This window comes from Carex rostrata, chromosome 10 (assembly GCF_964058835.1).
Source record: "Carex rostrata chromosome 10, lpCarRost1.2, whole genome shotgun sequence".
Lineage (NCBI taxonomy): Eukaryota > Viridiplantae > Streptophyta > Magnoliopsida > Poales > Cyperaceae > Carex > Carex rostrata.
The window spans coordinates 10,607,524-10,625,017 of NC_135927.1; the positions used below are offsets into that span (position 1 = coordinate 10,607,524).

General features: G+C 30.3%; 2 protein-coding genes across 2 annotated transcripts in view; both read left to right on the forward strand.

The window, feature by feature from the left end:
• Positions 1 to 1,084: 1,084 nt before the first annotated feature.
• On the forward strand, positions 1,085 to 2,660 carry LOC144560480 (putative calcium-binding protein CML19). The gene is made up of 2 exons (XM_078309692.1): positions 1,085 to 2,057; positions 2,616 to 2,660. Exon 1 carries the CDS (start codon positions 1,255 to 1,257, stop codon positions 1,864 to 1,866), a length of 612 nt encoding a protein of 203 aa, XP_078165818.1. The 5' UTR covers positions 1,085 to 1,254; the 3' UTR covers positions 1,867 to 2,057; positions 2,616 to 2,660.
• Positions 2,661 to 6,086: 3,426 nt separating this feature from the next.
• Positions 6,087 to 17,494, forward strand: part of LOC144560486 (putative calcium-binding protein CML31) — a 66,194-nt gene continuing 54,786 nt past the window's right edge. Inside the window, exon 1 of the mRNA XM_078309698.1 lies at positions 6,087 to 6,778. Coding sequence (XP_078165824.1) covers positions 6,168 to 6,773 — 606 coding nt within the window. The 5' untranslated portion in view covers positions 6,087 to 6,167 and the 3' untranslated portion in view covers positions 6,774 to 6,778. The remainder of the gene's footprint in view (positions 6,779 to 17,494) is intronic.

The window sequence follows — 17,494 nt, forward strand, 5'->3', positions numbered from 1 at the left end:
TGTTTTGTGATTTTGTATGAAACTTCACAGTCTTGTTCTATGAAGTCAAGAATGCATGTCGGTAAAATTTCATGATTTTTGAAGATGTTTTGATATGTTAATCAGAGGTGCAAATTTGGGCTCAGAATCACTCTTTCAGCAGTTCGGACAATTTTTGAGAGCCGATATCTCACGATCTGTTTTGAGATTTTGTATGAAACTTCACAGTCTTATTCTATGAAGTAAAAAATGAATGTCGGTAAATTTTCATAATTTTTGAAGATGTTTTGATATGTTAATCAAAGATGCAAAGTTGGGCTAAAAAAAAATGCAAAAAAAAAGCAAAAAAAAAAAAAAAACTCAAACCGTAAGGAATATATATGGTTCCAAATTTTTAAATCAAAAAAGAAAAAATTCAAACCGTAAATAATTTGTACAGTTTGGACAAAAATAAAATTTTAACAAAAATGTGATTATTTATAATAACATATTTATAAATTTGGATATTTTTAAAAAACTCGGTGCGATTCCTGATCACAGCAGATTTATTTCCAGAGGATATACATTATACGGATTGACAGTCGGTAACAGTTGCTTGGAAATGCCATTTCCTTTTGACTAAAAACCCATCTCTTTCTATTTACTAACTAAAAACAAACGGAGTAAAATATCAAACCGCCATATTCTTCACAATTCACAGTTCACACAAGTAACTTCCTCCAAAAAAAAAAAAAATAACTTCCCAAAATAAGGGAACCGAATCTCCTGCCCCCAGTGCAGGAAATTTCTGCCCCCAAAGTCACTGCGGGGTGATTACTATTACTGTTTTTAAATTTGAACCCATCCGCAGTGACTCTGGAGGCAGATTCGGTCCCCAAAACAAGTATCTCATCTTAAGACAAATCAACTAAAAGACACGTGGCTATTAAAAAGTCAAAAAGCCAAAAAAATAAAATGTCGCTTTCTTAATACTAATTCCTCCCCAAATTAAACAAACTACAAATGTGAAATGTCTAGACTCTTCTACTATTAAAATCAGCTCTCTTCTACTGTGCGCGGCCCGCGGATTCCCCCTTCCTATCTCCTTATAAATAGCATCCAGGCATCCACTGAATTCATTCTACTCAAATCCAGCAGCGAAAGATAAAACCAACAGCCATCGCTCCAATTTCTTCGCCAATTATCTTGTAATATATATATACTAGCCAGCTTAATTCATTCCTCAATTCACAACCCAATCCATAGTTAATTTCCTGATAAATATTTCCCAAAAAAATGGCAGTCAAGGGATTCAAACCAGAGGTACCAGTTGCTGATCCATGCAGCAGCTCCTCCAAGAGTAGTACCAGTCCATCTAGACTCTCCAAAGCTTTCAGCAAAATGGTACCGTTTTCGAAGAATAATTCCAGAAAGGAGGAATTAGCATGTTCATCCTCATCGTCTCCACCTCCTACTGTAACGATCCGACAGCAATCTATTGAGCTGCAGCGCATCTTTTGTTACTTTGATGAGAATGGAGATGGCAAGATATCCCCATCAGAGCTACAAAACTGCATGCGGGCCACGGGTGCAGATCTGTCATCAGAGGAGGCTGAGGAGGCAGTGCGTCTCAGCGATTCTGATGGCGATGGCGAGCTCGGGTTAGAGGATTTTGCCAAATTGGTCGAGACTGAGGATGAGCATGAGAAGGACAAGAATTTGATGGATGCGTTTCAAATGTATGAGATGGACGGACGAGGTTGCATCACATCGAAGAGCCTCCGGCGGATGCTGAGGAAGCTGGGGGAGGATCGGACGGTGGAGGATTGTACGGTCATGATCGGACAGTTTGATTTAAATGGGGATGGTGTGCTCAGTTTTGAGGAGTTCAAGATCATGATGCAGTGAAGACGTCGTGATAGTTAGTTTCCTTGGATACTGGTCAACGCGTTTTGTATTTATTTGGGTCTAGTCTTCCAGGGATGTACAGTATTCATTGGTTCATTTTTTTTCTAATAAAGTTCATTTGTGATTTTTTTTTTTTTCATCGATCGGGATCGAGTAAAAATAGGAGATATTTCAGCTGTTTTTAAATAATTGTTCTTCAAATTTTGTTTTTTTGTTTTTTTGGTTGAAAAGCTGTAGGCGATTACATTGATCCAATGATATACAGAATATATATTACAAATTTTTTTAATTAAATATACAGAATATATATTACACATTTTTTTTATTAAATAAAATGTATGACAACTACATGTAAAATCATCTAATTTATTATGTTAGAAAATAATAGATATGTGAAATTAGAGAATTTGAATTAGTCTATTCGCATCCGATTAGCAAGTAGGTGGGCTTTCCGATTTTCTTTTCTGGGAATGTACATACAGCAGTAATTTTTGAGTTGCATGGCTAGCGGAGTACGTTGTATCGAGCCCTTCCTTGAGGACGAAACGTCGTCTTCTTTTCAAAATCGATGCCGCCGCCCAAATGAATGCGCAGCCAAGAGGCATTGAATCAAACCGGACCAAGACAATCACCACTTTGAGAGGAGGAAGAAAAGGGCACTGAATCCAATCGGACCGGAACAGTTATCACTCAGCTGAGAAGACACTGAATCAAAACAGACCAAGAACTAAATTAATCGAACCGAACAGTCACCACTCATTTTGTATATGGAAGATATATACTAATTTTTTGATTTGAGAACTATATATAAATTCCAAAAGTTCCGGAATCAACTTAACCTTAATTTAAAAAAAAAAAGTGCTCAAAACTCTTCTTCGGGCACTGATCAGCATCTGATCCGGTTGATTGTGCTCCGCCACCAACACGACAGTTTGCGGCTGCAGCAGTCAATTCCTCTCGGTTATGTTCAAAGAAATTTACAGCTCTTGTCACCTCTCTTTCACGCCATAAAGGTCTTAGCAAGAACCTTTCTTTATATTTCAGCAACGAAAATTAGAAAATTTATATTGGGAAGCTGAAATTTTTTTTTTTTTGAGAAAGTGACAAAAAATTCACTAGTTTTCATTTAAATTAATAGAGTTATTACTATTACCATCTTCAAATATAGAGAATATAAAAACATACAAAAATGCAACATAGCAGACAAGTAACTAGTATCATAACATTCAGGGACGGAACTAGACCTTCAAAACATGAGGGTTAAACATAATTGAGGATTAGTTATATAAATAAAAAATTTATACTGTAAATGGAGTCAATTTACAGTATGTACAATATTTTATTATAAATTATATAAAAAAGTTACATGTAAATATAAAAAATTTGAAAAAAAAATGAAGCTCAATTGACTCCATATAGCCTCCCTCCCTCTGATAATATCCAAACTGAACAAAAATCAATAGACTACAAAACAACAAAAACACATTATTACAATAAAGAAAAACACTCAAAATCATTCAAGAGCTAGTAAGAGCTTGGTACCAAGCATATGGATTCCACCTCCTTGATCCAGAATAGCTGATACTATTCCTCCCTCTCCCCCTTCCCCTTCCCCTTCCTCTGTCTCCAGACCTGTCTCTTGAATAATCAAAGCCTATCAAGACAAAGAAGCACAATCCAATGACATAATTAGATGTAAAGAAGACAATAAATTACTTTTAAGGAATGAACACTAAAATGTAGTTAAAGAAATTATCTTAGAATTTACAGTCTGCAAAGAAAGTTTATTGAAATTTTGAAAGCACAATTTATTAACGAAACTAGAAAATTTAGATTAAAAAACTGAAATATAAAATAATATATTACTTGAAAATAAAGTTACAAGCCGCGTTTTAACTATTTTATTATCGGTCCTTTAGTTTTATTTTTTATGTCAAATAGTCACATGGGGGTTTGGTGTCATTATTCATTTGCATTTTTAAAGAGAGAATCGAAGTCTCAAGGAACAGAGGTTACAGAGCATTTCCTCCAGCGAGAATATTAGAAAAAAAAAAAGGAAGACGCTGTAATTAACCGACTATGATTATGTTAAATTCTTAATTCGCCGACTAGTACAATAGGACAGAAGTCAGCAATTTTACCTTTTTAGTAAAAATTGAAGAGAAATTTGCTAATTATATAATATCCACAAGAAACTTTTTTATTATAATTTTTAACCTATGATTTCTTATACAGTCAGCAACTATTATAATAGAAATTATTTAGTCAGTAGTTGTTTGTATTTTTTAGATGATATAAAAGGAAAAATTAATTAAGCTTCATCTATAATTTTCATGTAATATCAGGTCTGTGTTTTTTATTTTGTATCTGTCAATTAGAGAAAAAAAAATATCATTTATGCACTATTCCATTTTATTAATATTAGATTCCTAAAATTGGAAGTGGTGGTTATTTGATATTTAATATCATTATTTCTGTGATAGACAAAACGTTGTTGTATATGCATGTTTTGTGTATGTGTGTGTGTGCGTTTTTTTTTTTTTTTTTTTTTCCAATTTACGAATTCTAAAATTTAAATAAGAACCCACACTAGCTTCCGTTTTAATCAGAAAATAATCGAGATTATATTGAAATATTAAAATAAGGACGATCAAATATGCTCTATATGCTTTGAAATATTAGATATACCATCATAGAACGCTTTGATGAATTTGGCTAATTAGAGCAACACAAAACCATGCATTAATTATATCAAGGAAAAAAAAAGAAAAGTAAGACAACAAGAAACTGAAACAAAAATCAGAATGAGCGCATGCAACCTAACCTGGGGAAAGTATTCTCTGCGGAGTTTTTCCTTGTGGAGCTTTTAATCTAATCCGTTTATTTCAAATCGGACGGACTAGATCAGATCTTGTCTGAATTTTAAAAAAACTCAAAATTTGGTGAACCCTTAATCTAGTCCGTTTGATCCAAAACAAATGGACTAAATTAAAAACTCCGCACATGCAGCTCCGCATGAAAAAACTCCGCGGAGCATAGCGTTCCACCTAACCTGTACTACTTGGTGATATGATATTAAGTTTAACTTTTAAAAATAAATTTAAATATCCTATCAAGTTTTGCAGTATAACGTGGAACACGTTATAAAGATTAATGAGAAAAATGTTAGGGAATTCATATGATCACATCACAACACTTTTCTATTTGTACGGGAAAGAGATTGGAACCTCAGCTTATTGGTTGACCTGCCGACACGCCACGACTCGCAAGCGTGTCTGGCTCAATGGCTTTGAACGCTCCAGCAGTCATTTTTTTTTGTTTTTGTTACGGTTCATTAGTTGTTTATCATTTCCCCGTTTTATCGGCTTCGATTCTAAGCAACCAACTTGTTCTCGCAGAAAGTCAGAAGCTTGGATTTCTGATGTGAGCACGGTTCAGCTCCTATATGATGGACCCCTTTTGGGTCTATTTACTATTTTACTTTATGCTTAATTGTCTAGAAAATTGAAGGATATTATTAACAAAATTATCCGAAGCTTGAAAAAAAAAATGTTTCACATGTAAAAAGATGAGAATGATTCAAGTATTTTCTTTATATATTTTTATGGTGTCTTAATTTATAAAAAGAATATAACTATTTTTTTCAAAGTTAAGATAACAAAATAGAACTGATAGATAGAATTATATTGTTTCTCTACATTAGACTACTACATAGACATAAATAGTACTACATTTTAATTTTATTTTAACGGTAATTAAGTAATAACGTACAGAACCAATGTTCTTTTACTACAAAATAAGGAGATTAAAATTCACAGACAGTGCCTTGACAATTTGTTTATATTGTTATGAAAAGAGAGAACGGAGAAGCAAATTGATCAAGTGGTGCTACCAGCTCCTAATTTGCAAGTATATATCTTATACGACTTACAAACAACTATCTCATCTCAAGACAAAATCAACTAAATGACGTGGTGCTTGAAAAAAAGTTAAAAAAAGAAAAGCTAAATGGCATATCGCTTTCTTACTACACTATAGATAAAACAAACCGCCAGTTTACGGAGTTGTCTATTATTAATATCAGCTCGCTCTTGACTGTTCTCCCATGCGCCGCCCGCGGTATAGCCGAAAGCTCATTTCCTTTTATATATATACCTATCCCCGCAACTCTCTCTCTACTCAAATCCAGCTGCCGATCAAGATTAAACCAACAGCCATCACTCCAACTTCTTCTCTAATTCTCTTATAATATATATACTAGCGGCCAATTACATAGATTCCAGATATATATTTCCCAAAAAATGGCAGTCAAGGGATTAAAGCCAAAGGTACCAGTTGTTGATCCATGCAGCAGCTCCTCCAAGAAGAGTACCAGTCCATCTAAATTCTCCAAGGTCTTCAGTAAAATGGTAACCTTTATTTTGAAGAATAATTCTGGTGAGGAATCGTGTTCTCCATCGTCGCCACCTTCTACTGTAACAATCCAACAGCAATCTTGCGATCTGCAGCGCATCTTTTGCTACTTCGACGAGAATGGAGATGGCAAGATATCCCCGTCAGAGCTACAAAACTGCATGCGGGCCACGGGTGCAGAGCTGTCATCAGAGGAGGCTGAGGAGGCAGTGCGTCTCAGTGATTCTGACGGCGATGGCGAGCTTGGTCTAGAGGATTTTGTCAAATTGGTGGAGGCCGAGGATGAGCACGAGAAGGACAAGAATTTGATGGATGCATTTAAAATGTACGAGATGGACGGCCGAGGTTGCATCACACCCAAGAGCCTCCGGAGGATGCTGAGGAAGATGGGGGAGGATCGGACGGTGGAGGATTGTACAGCCATGATCGGACAGTTCGATCTTAATGGGGATGGAGTTCTCAGTTTTGATGAGTTCAAGATCATGATGAAGTGATGAAAGTCATGATGGTTTTTTTCAACGGGTACTGGTCAACGCGTCTTGTTTTTATGTGGTTCCAGGACTCAGGGATGTACACGTTCATTTGTCCATTGCTTCAATTTTTTTTTTTTAAAGTAAAGTCGTAAAGAACATTTGTTCTTTTTTTCATTAATTGTGATAGAATAGCAAAAGAGATATTTCAGCTGTTTCTATATTAATTATTCTTTAATTTTTTATATGGAGTATTTATATGAGAATAAAACTAGAGTGTTCTTAACTTCACTAATTTTCTTGATGAACTCAAGTCTAAAATTCATCTAATCGATTTCAAATGATGAATCTAAACCGTTAAAACTCGCTTACCTTACGAGTGATACATTTACATATAAAAAAAAATTAATTTAAAATTAATTTTGCATTGAGTCAAGTGGACAAAAAATATTCAGAAAATCAATGTATTAAAATTAATTTATTAACATTCTAATTTTGACCGCTTGACTTTATATTAAATTAATTCGAATGTTTAAAATTTTCACATGTAGACGTATCACTCATAAGGTAGGGGGATTTCAATGGTTCGGATTCATCATTTGAAGCCGATTAGATGGGCTTTAAACTTGAGTTCACCAAGAAACTTGATGAACTTAAAAATACCTTAGTTTTACTTTTATATGAAATTGTTAATACTAAATTATTTTGTATGGCAACTATAATAATTGATGTCGAATTATATGCTCACGTCTTGCAATTAGAGTGGAAAATTCGTGCTCAAATTCGTCACATTAGTTTTTTTTTTTTTTGAAATACATTGACAGTGGCTGTCAATGGAATTCGTCACATTAGTTACGTTGATCATATCTGATTATTATTTTTGTAATTTAAATTTGTTTATTGAAAATATTCAAAAAATTTATATACACATTCTTTCTTATCTGTTTTCACTTTTTCTTTATCTATTTATCTCTGAACAAGTGCTTCTAAGGGATCTTAGTGATTTTGTCTGAAAGATATTGTTAGTGCTCTTTGGTCCATTTGCGTTTGAGCATGTGCTTCTGTTTTGTGAATCTGGTCAACATTTTCGATGCTTCCGCTTAGTGGACCTAGCCACCACTCTTTATGTTGAAGGCTCTTATTCTTCAGGACAAGTGGTTCATTTTTTTCTTCTTCTCTTCTGTTGAGCTCTTCTTCATCTCTTTAGCAATGAAAGAGTAGGTGAAAGTAGTTGTACATATAGTTAACTATGTTATATGTTTGTTATGTTTTCGAGTATTTCCTACTCTCTCTCCTGCTTCTTCTTATTTTCTCCTCTTACTCTAACAAAATTTTCTGGCTCCAACCTAGTGGTTATCTCTCTGAGAGGCAACTGTTCTGATCCGACTAATTCAGTTTTTGGTCTAGTTTGATTCAGTTCTTTCTCGATTGCATACTCCTCTGGACAATGACTGTCATGTTCTGGTTACTTCAGTTTTTCGATCCAGTTTGATTTTGTACTTTCTCGACCGTGCATAAGAAAATATTTGATACGGTGTTGTATGTTAGAAGAAACAAGACAAATATGTGCACAACGAAAACAATCACTAGGCTCATATCATTACAATTAAGCAAGGGTGATCAAATTTGTGTCCACAGAATTTTGTGTATTTATTTATTTATTTATAGCTATATATTTTCAAAGACACTCGTTATTTTATATCATGCAACAACTAGTTTGTAACTTTTTTCAGTCAATGTAATCGCTTACAAAATTTAAACAAAAAAAATACAATAGAAACAAAAATCATACCTAACATATACTATATCATGATACTAAATAATAATAATTTTTATTATCCTATCGAAGTTTTGCACAATTCAAACGGGGAACACGTTATAGATCTTAATTAATTAGAGAAAAAAAAATATAGGGAAATTCATATTATCACATCCCAACACTTCTATATTTGTACGGGAAAGTGATTGGAACCTCAGCTTATGACTTCATAAACATAAGCATGGTATTGGTTGACCTGCCGACACGTCACGAGTCACGAGCGTGTCCGATTCAATGGCTTTGAACGCATCAACAGTAATTTGTTAAAGTCTTTGCATCCGCCGTCCTTTCAGAGAATAATGAATTTTTATTAGTCGATTATCACTTCCGCTTTTTATCGGCTTCGTTTCCCAGAATAATCACTTGTTTCAGTTGTTTGTTCCCTTCTAGAAAGTCAGAAGCTAGGATATTTTATATTAAGAAGGTTCAAATGCTTTCATTTTTTGTGTTTCCATCGTGTCTTTATTTTTAAAAATTTAAATAATTTAATGTTTAATACTTAAACATCAAAATAAAACCATTAGATGTGATCTATGTTATTTTCTCTATGTGTTCATAAAAAAATATCACATTTTGATTTTGCTTTTATGTGAATCAATAAGTTAAAAAATCAACGTCTATAAATTATCCACATTAGTATACATTTTTACAAGCTCAAGATGATAACCAAAACAAATTAAGTTGGAAAGCCATAATTTTTTACACGTGCATAGATAAAATGATGTAGATCACATCTAACCGTTTTATTTTGAATTTTAAAATTTAAATTTTAAGTTATTAAAAATTTTAAAAATACATGATGGAGGCACGAAATAATAGAGGCATTTGAATCCTCCTCTTTTATATTTTACAGTTTTCGAAAGTTAATAATTCAATCTGATATTCTGATCAGTGTGCGCTCGGTCCATCTCCTACGATGGGCCATTTTTGGGCCTATTTTACTTTATGCTTATTTGTCTAGAATGTTGACAGATAATAAAGAAAGTTTTCTAAAGGCCAGTTCCTGTAAACATTAAAAAAAAAAATTTGACATGTAATAAGGTTGAGTGCTATGGATAGCATAAGGTCATCCATGCTACGGCTTCAAAAATATATTGTAAAATATTCTAAACTTCAATTTAATAAACTCAATAAATTAGTTATATAATAAATTTTTAGAATACTAATTTTTACTAATTTTTACGATTTATAAAAGATGACCCAAATGGCCTAAAAATAAAAGAAATATTGTCAATATTTTAGGCTATTTTTTGCCATCTTTCGTAAATCATAAAAATTCAAAAAATAGTAAAAATTAGTATTCTACAAGTTTATTATATAACCAATTTATTGAGCTATTTAAATCAAAGTTTGAAGTTTATACGATAGGTTTTTGAGGCTGTAGCACGGATGACCTTATGCTATCCATAGCATCCAAGCCTTACTATGTAATAAGAGAATGATTCAAATATTTATTTGTTAAAAAACATTTTATAACATTTTTTGAAGTCTTGATGATGAAATAAAACCTATAGATGCGACCGTGTTAATTTTTTTGCGTAGACATAAATGATTCCGAATTTTTTTATAAATATTCAAAAAAATAATTAAATTTAAAACAATAACCAAAGTTGCACCGGATTTTGAAATCTACCCAAGCCGCAAAAAAATTTTGCGATTTTTGAATTGTAAAACTGCAAAAAAAATTTGCGGTTTAAAAAAAGAAACCAAAACAAAAACCGTAAATTTTTTTTGCGGTTTTACAATTCAAAAACCACTGTTAAAAAAAAACCGCAAATAATTTTTGTGGTTTTATTTTTTTCATTTTTCATATTTTTTTTATTTAAATAGAAATATTTATAATTTATTTATTTTTTTGTGTTGAAATATTAGAAATATTTAATATATTTCTATGAAAATAAATGGAATACTATATAATTTGATTTATTAGAAAAACTGCTACAAATAATCCGGATCAACATTTTCATGCCAGATTTTTTGAGGTTGTAAGAAAAATTAATATATTTCTTTATGTGTTATTGAAAAATAAATGCTTAGATTCTCAATTATTGATCCCGGTTCAAAAGTCACTTCTAAGGAAATACGGAAAATATTGTCATCCTTCTAATGCATTTAATTTATAAAAAGTTGTTTCTATTTTTGAAAAAAAAACAAAAAATTTATGTTATTTAATGATTGTTATTAAAAACAATTCTCAAAATAGATACAACTTTTTATATATTAAATGTACTAGAAGGATCAAAATATTTTCTGTATTATCTAGAAGTGACTTTTAAACCGGAATCAATAACTCAGACTCCAAGCATTTTTATTTTTTTTTCAATAATTCATAAAGAAATATATTAATTTTTCTTACAGCCGCAAAAAATCCATCATGAAAAATATTGATCCGGGTTATTTGTAGCAGTCTTTCTAATAAATGAAATTATATAGTATTTCATCTATTTTCAAAGAAATATATTAAATATTTCTAATATTTTAATACCAAAAATAAATAAATTATAAATATTTTATTTAAATAAAAAAGCTGAAAAAAAATTGAAACCGTAAAAATTATTTGCGGTTTTTGAATTGTAAACTAGTTAAAAAAATTGGCGGTTTTTTTTTTTAAACCGTGGTTTTGGAATTGTAAAACCGGAATTTTTTTGCGGTTTTAGACTAAATTACCGCAAAATTTTTTTGTGATTTGGGTTGATTTCGAAATCCGGTGCAACTTTGGTTAGTTTTTTAAATTTAATTATTTTTTTGAATATTTATAAAAAATTCGGTAAATGATTGCTAATTTTGGTTTTGTTTTAACGGTAACTAATAATTAACATGCAAAATCAATGCCCTGTTACTACTAACGAAGGAGATTAAATTTTGATTGAGTCTATGGTACTATGCATATTACGATTTGTTACCGTGCTACGGCTCTATATTCGAGTTTTCAAATCCTAACGGTCGATCCGAACCGTTCATCTTGTTCTCCATATTAATATGTGTTTGGAGACCAAATTTTACATTTTTTGAAAATTTTTTACTATTTTTTTAGATATTTTGAAAATCACTGTTTTTGGATGGTCCAGAATTTTCAGATCAAGTGATTTTCAAAATATCTAAAAAAATAGTAAAAAATTTTCAAAAAAATGTAAAATTTGGTCTCCAAACACATATTAATATGGAGAACAAGATGAACGGTTCGGATCGACCGTTAGGATTTGAAAACTCGAATATAGAGCCGTAGCACGGTAACAACCCGTGATATGCATAGTACCATAGACTCACTCTTAAATTTTTTATACAAATAAGTGCCTTGATCATTATTTTATTTTATTTTTTTGGTTCAAAGCCCTTAGGCGAAATTTTATTGAACTTGCATCAAACAGTTACAAATGTAGCTTTAAAGACATAGATTCCTGCTTGCAAAAAGCTAAACAAAGGAAAAAAAGAACAATAAGGAATCTATTGTGCTGAAAAACTAAACTTGAGACAATGCTTCCTAAGCTACATCTGCAAACAAAGGATAAGTGTAACCAGAGAATGCGAATTGTTCGATTTGCGCCCTATTCGACAATAAGTGGGTCTTCTGATTTTCTTCTCTGGGAGTGTAGATGCAGTTGTATTTTTTCCGAGATGCCAAAAGATAAGCCATATCCGTCAGTTGATTGTACGATCGCCAGTCAGCCGCATGCAATGGCTGGAAGTTTCTACCTTTGCTCAAAGTTTCCACCAGGAGTTCAGAGTCTCACTAGTGGAAAATATGGAATCAGGATCGGTTATATACACATATCAGTAACGGAATCCAACCGATCCTGATGAAGGCGATACTGATACTATCAGGATCGGTTTTATATTTTTTAAAGAACCGTTCCAAATAGAAACTAATAGGATCGGTTTTTTCATAAAACCGATCTTAATAGTAGTTATCTAGATCAGTTTTTGAATAAAAACCGATCCAGATAGGAACTATTAAGATCAGTTTTTATATAAAAACCGTTCTTGATAATATTTTCGAATATTTTTTTTTATTAAAAATTTCATATCTATATCAGTTTTTGAATAAAAACCGATCCAGAAAGGAACTATTAAGATCAGTTTTTATATAAAAACCGTTCTTGATAATATTTTCGAATATTTTCTTTTATTAAAAATTTCATATCTAGATCAGTTTTTGAATAAAAACCGATCCAGATAGGAACTATTAAGATCAGTTTTTATATAAAAACCGTTCTTGATAATATTTTCGAATATTTTTTTTTATTAAAAATTTCATATCTAGATCAGTTTTTAAATAAAAACCGATCCAGATACGAACTATCAAGATCAGTTTTTATATAAAACCGATCCTGATACTTTTTTTTTGTTGGAATGAGGATCTGAAATCTGGATCGGTTTTTAAAAAAATAACCGATCATAATAGTAGTAATCTGGATCGGTTGTTTAAAATAACCGATCCTGATGTTTTATTGAAGCTAAAAAAAATATTTTTATTTATTTAACCAGCTTCCATATATATTTTGCTGGCCAGCATCCTAAATATATTTTTTTTTGCACAGTAAGAAACAATAATCAAATATCATATACACATCATAAATTAAATATCATACACATCTTAAATTATTACAAAAAATTCATGTTCATACAAAGTTTTGTGAAGCATTACATATTATAACAAGAAATTTAAATCCAAAAAAAATTAATTAACAAACATACAAGTGACTAATTGAGCTATTTCTTCAATTAACACACATTTATGCAATTAATGTAAAGCACAACAATAAAAAAATCAATAATTACCTCTTTTGCAATCACATCACTTGAGATTAAAAAAGATCCTAAAAATAAAAACAAATGTAACAATTAGATGGAAAAACATTTTACAATAAAAAATACAAAAAAATGTGTTTTTAAAGCATAATAATGAGAAAATTATATAAAGTTAATACCGTAATAGTTGATCGGCCGAGCCGGAGGTGCGAGAGGCTCGGCTTTGAGAGGAAGAGACGGAGAGAAAGAGAGAGAGAGACACGGAGGAGAGGGAGAGACGGAGACAGAGAGAGAGACACAAAGAGTACAGAGGGAGAGACGGAGACAGTGAGAGAGACGCTAAGTTGAAAATGAGAGGCGCGGAATGAAAATAAGAAGAACCCTAAGCAGGTTATATAGGGAGTTATCATTAGGATCGGTTGTTTATAAAAAACCGATCCTAATAGTATCAGGATCGGTTTTTTATAAAAAACCGATCCTAATACTAATTTTTTTTGGCGGGACTAACTTTGAAAAAAATAGTATCAGGATCGGTTTTTTATATAAAAACCGATCTTGATAAAATTTTTTTTCAAAATGGGTTCTGCAAAAAAAAAAAAAAAATCAGGATCGGTTTTTTATAAAAAACCGATCCAGATACTATCAGGAACGGTTTTATTGCTAAAAACCGTTCTTGATAATTTTTTTTTTTTTTTTTTTTTTTTTTTTTTTTTTTTGCTGCAGAACCAACTTTGAAAAAAAATAGTATCAAGATCGGTTTTTTATAAAAAACCGATCCTGATACTATATATAAGAAAGATCACTGCGGTAAACCCCACTCATATTGATGGTCTATCAACCATCAAACGGCTACCATTTATTTTCTTTTCTGTTGATAATGCATGTACACAGATAAATATTAAGAAAAATGTGAAAAATATCAAATTTATTTATTTGTGTTTGTATGGCCAAATCAACTCTACTATGATCAATTTTGTACAATTTTATTATTATTAATGGCATCAAATTGTTAAATGGAATGCAGACCGTTCATTTCTGCATGATCATCCAACGGTGGGTCTGTAATTAAATGACATGTAATAATTTTTAAAATGATCAAGATATAACATGGAACATTAATAACGTAAAAGTGCCGAAGGCCCGACAACTGTAAGTTTTGATCCAACGTAAATTATTTACGGCCGTGCGATGTTGCTATATTGTTTTGCTTTGATGAACTAGTACACGAATCCCGAATTGTATCAAATTTTATAATGGTGAAATTAATATGACATTCTTTCATTTTAACGGTTCCGATCGACCAAATGCTAATATTCGTATTCGTTCCTTCACAACCCCACACAACAAGGGTTCAAGTCCTATGTATATTATTATATGGCACAAGTCATTGATGCATCATGCATGATTGTATAAAAAAATTCAATAGTCAAAATGACTTCAAAATGAAATATCAATGTCAAATAACTAATTATATTATCACATAAATTTTAATAATGTAAATTACATTAATTTTCATCAAAAAATATTTATAATTGAACCATATGCCATATACAACAACCATATATATATATTCTATTAATCACCACACTAATTACATATACAACAACCATATAATTGAACCATATGCCATATACAAAAAAAATAGTATTAGAATTGGTTATTTGAAATAACTGATTCTAATACTATTTTATTTTCAAATTTGTTCTTAAAAAAAAAAAAAAAAAAAAAAAAATTATCAAGAACGGTTTTTAGCAATAAAACCGTTCCTGATAGTATCTGGATCGGTTTTATTGCTAAAAACCGATCCTGATGCTATTTTCTGATATATATTTCATTTGTTAGATGTATTTAAGTTATCTGAGAAATATATATATAACCAGAGATTATTTAAAAAAAATAAACAACTTGTTTGTGTTTGTATAATTGTTTGTTTAATTATTTATTTGTTATTTATAAATTAATACCATAAAATTAATTGCTTAATTGATGTCATGAACAAATGGAAACGAATTCATATTACCTGAGATAACAAAATATATATGGTTAGACCAAGACCATATTGATTCGAATTTTATCAGACGGTTCATATATAGGATGTACATAGGGAATTAAATATCTTTAATTTGACATCTTTAAAGAAATTAATTCAATTATAAACCTCTTTTTTAAAAAATATATATACTTGAAAGCTGACCAGGTTTTACAATGCTACCTTTAAAAAAAAAAAAAAAAAAAAAAAAAAAAAAAAAAAAAATTTATCAAGAACGGTTTTTAGCAATAAAACCGTTCCTGATAGTATTTGGATCGGTTTTATTGCTAAAAACCGATCCAGATGCTATTTTCTGATATATATTTCATTTGTTATATGTATTTAAGTTATCTGAGATATATATATATAACCAGAGATTATTTAAAAAAAAATAAACAACTTGTTTGTGTTTGTATAATTGTTTGTTTAATTATTTATTTGTTATTTATAAATTAATACCATAAAATTAATTGCTTAATTGATGTCATGAACAAATGGAAACGAATTCATATTACCTGAGATAACAAAATATATATGGTTAGACCAAGACCATATTGATTCGAATTTTATCAGACGGTTCATATATAGGATGTACATAGGGAATTAAATATCTTTAATTTGACATCTTTAAAGAAATTAATTCAATTATAAACCTCTTTTTAAAAAAATATATATACTTGAAAGCTGACCAGGTTTTACAATGCTACCTTTAAAAAAAAAAAAAAAAAAAAAAAAAAAAAAAAAAATTATCAAGAACGGTTTTTAGCAATAAAACCGTTCCTGATAGTATTTGGATCGGTTTTATTGCTAAAAACCGATCCAGATGCTATTTTCTGATATATATTTCATTTGTTATATGTATTTAAGTTATCTGAGATATATATATATAACCAGAGATTATTTAAAAAAAAATAAACAACTTGTTTGTGTTTGTATAATTGTTTGTTTAATTATTTATTTGTTATTTATAAATTAATACCATAAAATTAATTGCTTAATTGATGTCATGAACAAATGGAAACGAATTCATATTACCTGAGATAACAAAATATATATGGTTAGACCAAGACCATATTGATTCGAATTTTATCAGACGGTTCATATATAGGATGTACATAGGGAATTAAATATCTTTAATTTGACATCTTTAAAGAAATTAATTCAATTATAAACCTCTTTTTAAAAAAAAAATATACTTGAAAGCTGGCCAGGTTTTACAATGCTACCTTTAAAAAAAAAAAAAAAAAAAAAAAAAAAAAAAAAAAAAAAAAAAAAAAAAAAAAAAAAAAAAAAATTATCAAGAACGGTTTTTAGCAATAAAACCGTTCCTGATAGTATTTGGATCGGTTTTATTGCTAAAAACCGATCCAGATGCTATTTTCTGATATATATTTCATTTGTTATATGTATTTAAGTTATCTGAGATATATATATATAACCAGAGATTATTTAAAAAAAAATAAACAACTTGTTTGTGTTTGTATAATTGTTTGTTTAATTATTTATTTGTTATTTATAAATTAATACCATAAAATTAATTGCTTAATTGATGTCATGAACAAATGGAAACGAATTCATATTACCTGAGATAACAAAATATATATGGTTAGACCAAGACCATATTATTTCGAATTTGATCAGACGGTTCATATATAGGATGTACATAGGGAATGAAATATCTTTAATTTGACCTCTTTAAAGAAATTAATTTAATTATAAACCTCTTTAAAAAAAAAAAAAAACGTACTTGAAAGCTGGCCAGGTTTTACCATGCTACCTTAAAAAAAAAAAAAAAAAAAAAAAAAAAAAAAAAAAAAAAAAAAAAAAAAAATTTTATCAAGAACGGTTTTTAGCAATAAAACCGTTCCTGATAGTATCTGGATCGGTTTTATTGCTAAAAACCGATCCAGATGCTATTTTCTGATATATTTTAATTTGTTATATGTATTTAAGTTATCTGGATCGGTTATTATGTATAGACCCGATCCAGATGCTATTTTATGATATATTTCAATTAATAAGATTTATTTGAGATATTTTAATTATCAGGATCGGTTTTTGTTGGAAACGGATCCTGATACTATCAGGATCGGTTTTTACTAAAAACTGATCCAAATGATTGAACTATTAGGATCGGTTCTAAAATAA

Excerpts from the sequence above, each read along its gene's own strand:
- LOC144560480 (XM_078309692.1), top strand. The coding sequence starts at position 1,255 with ATGGCAGTCAAGGGATTCAAACCAGAGGTACCAGTTGCTGATCCATGC.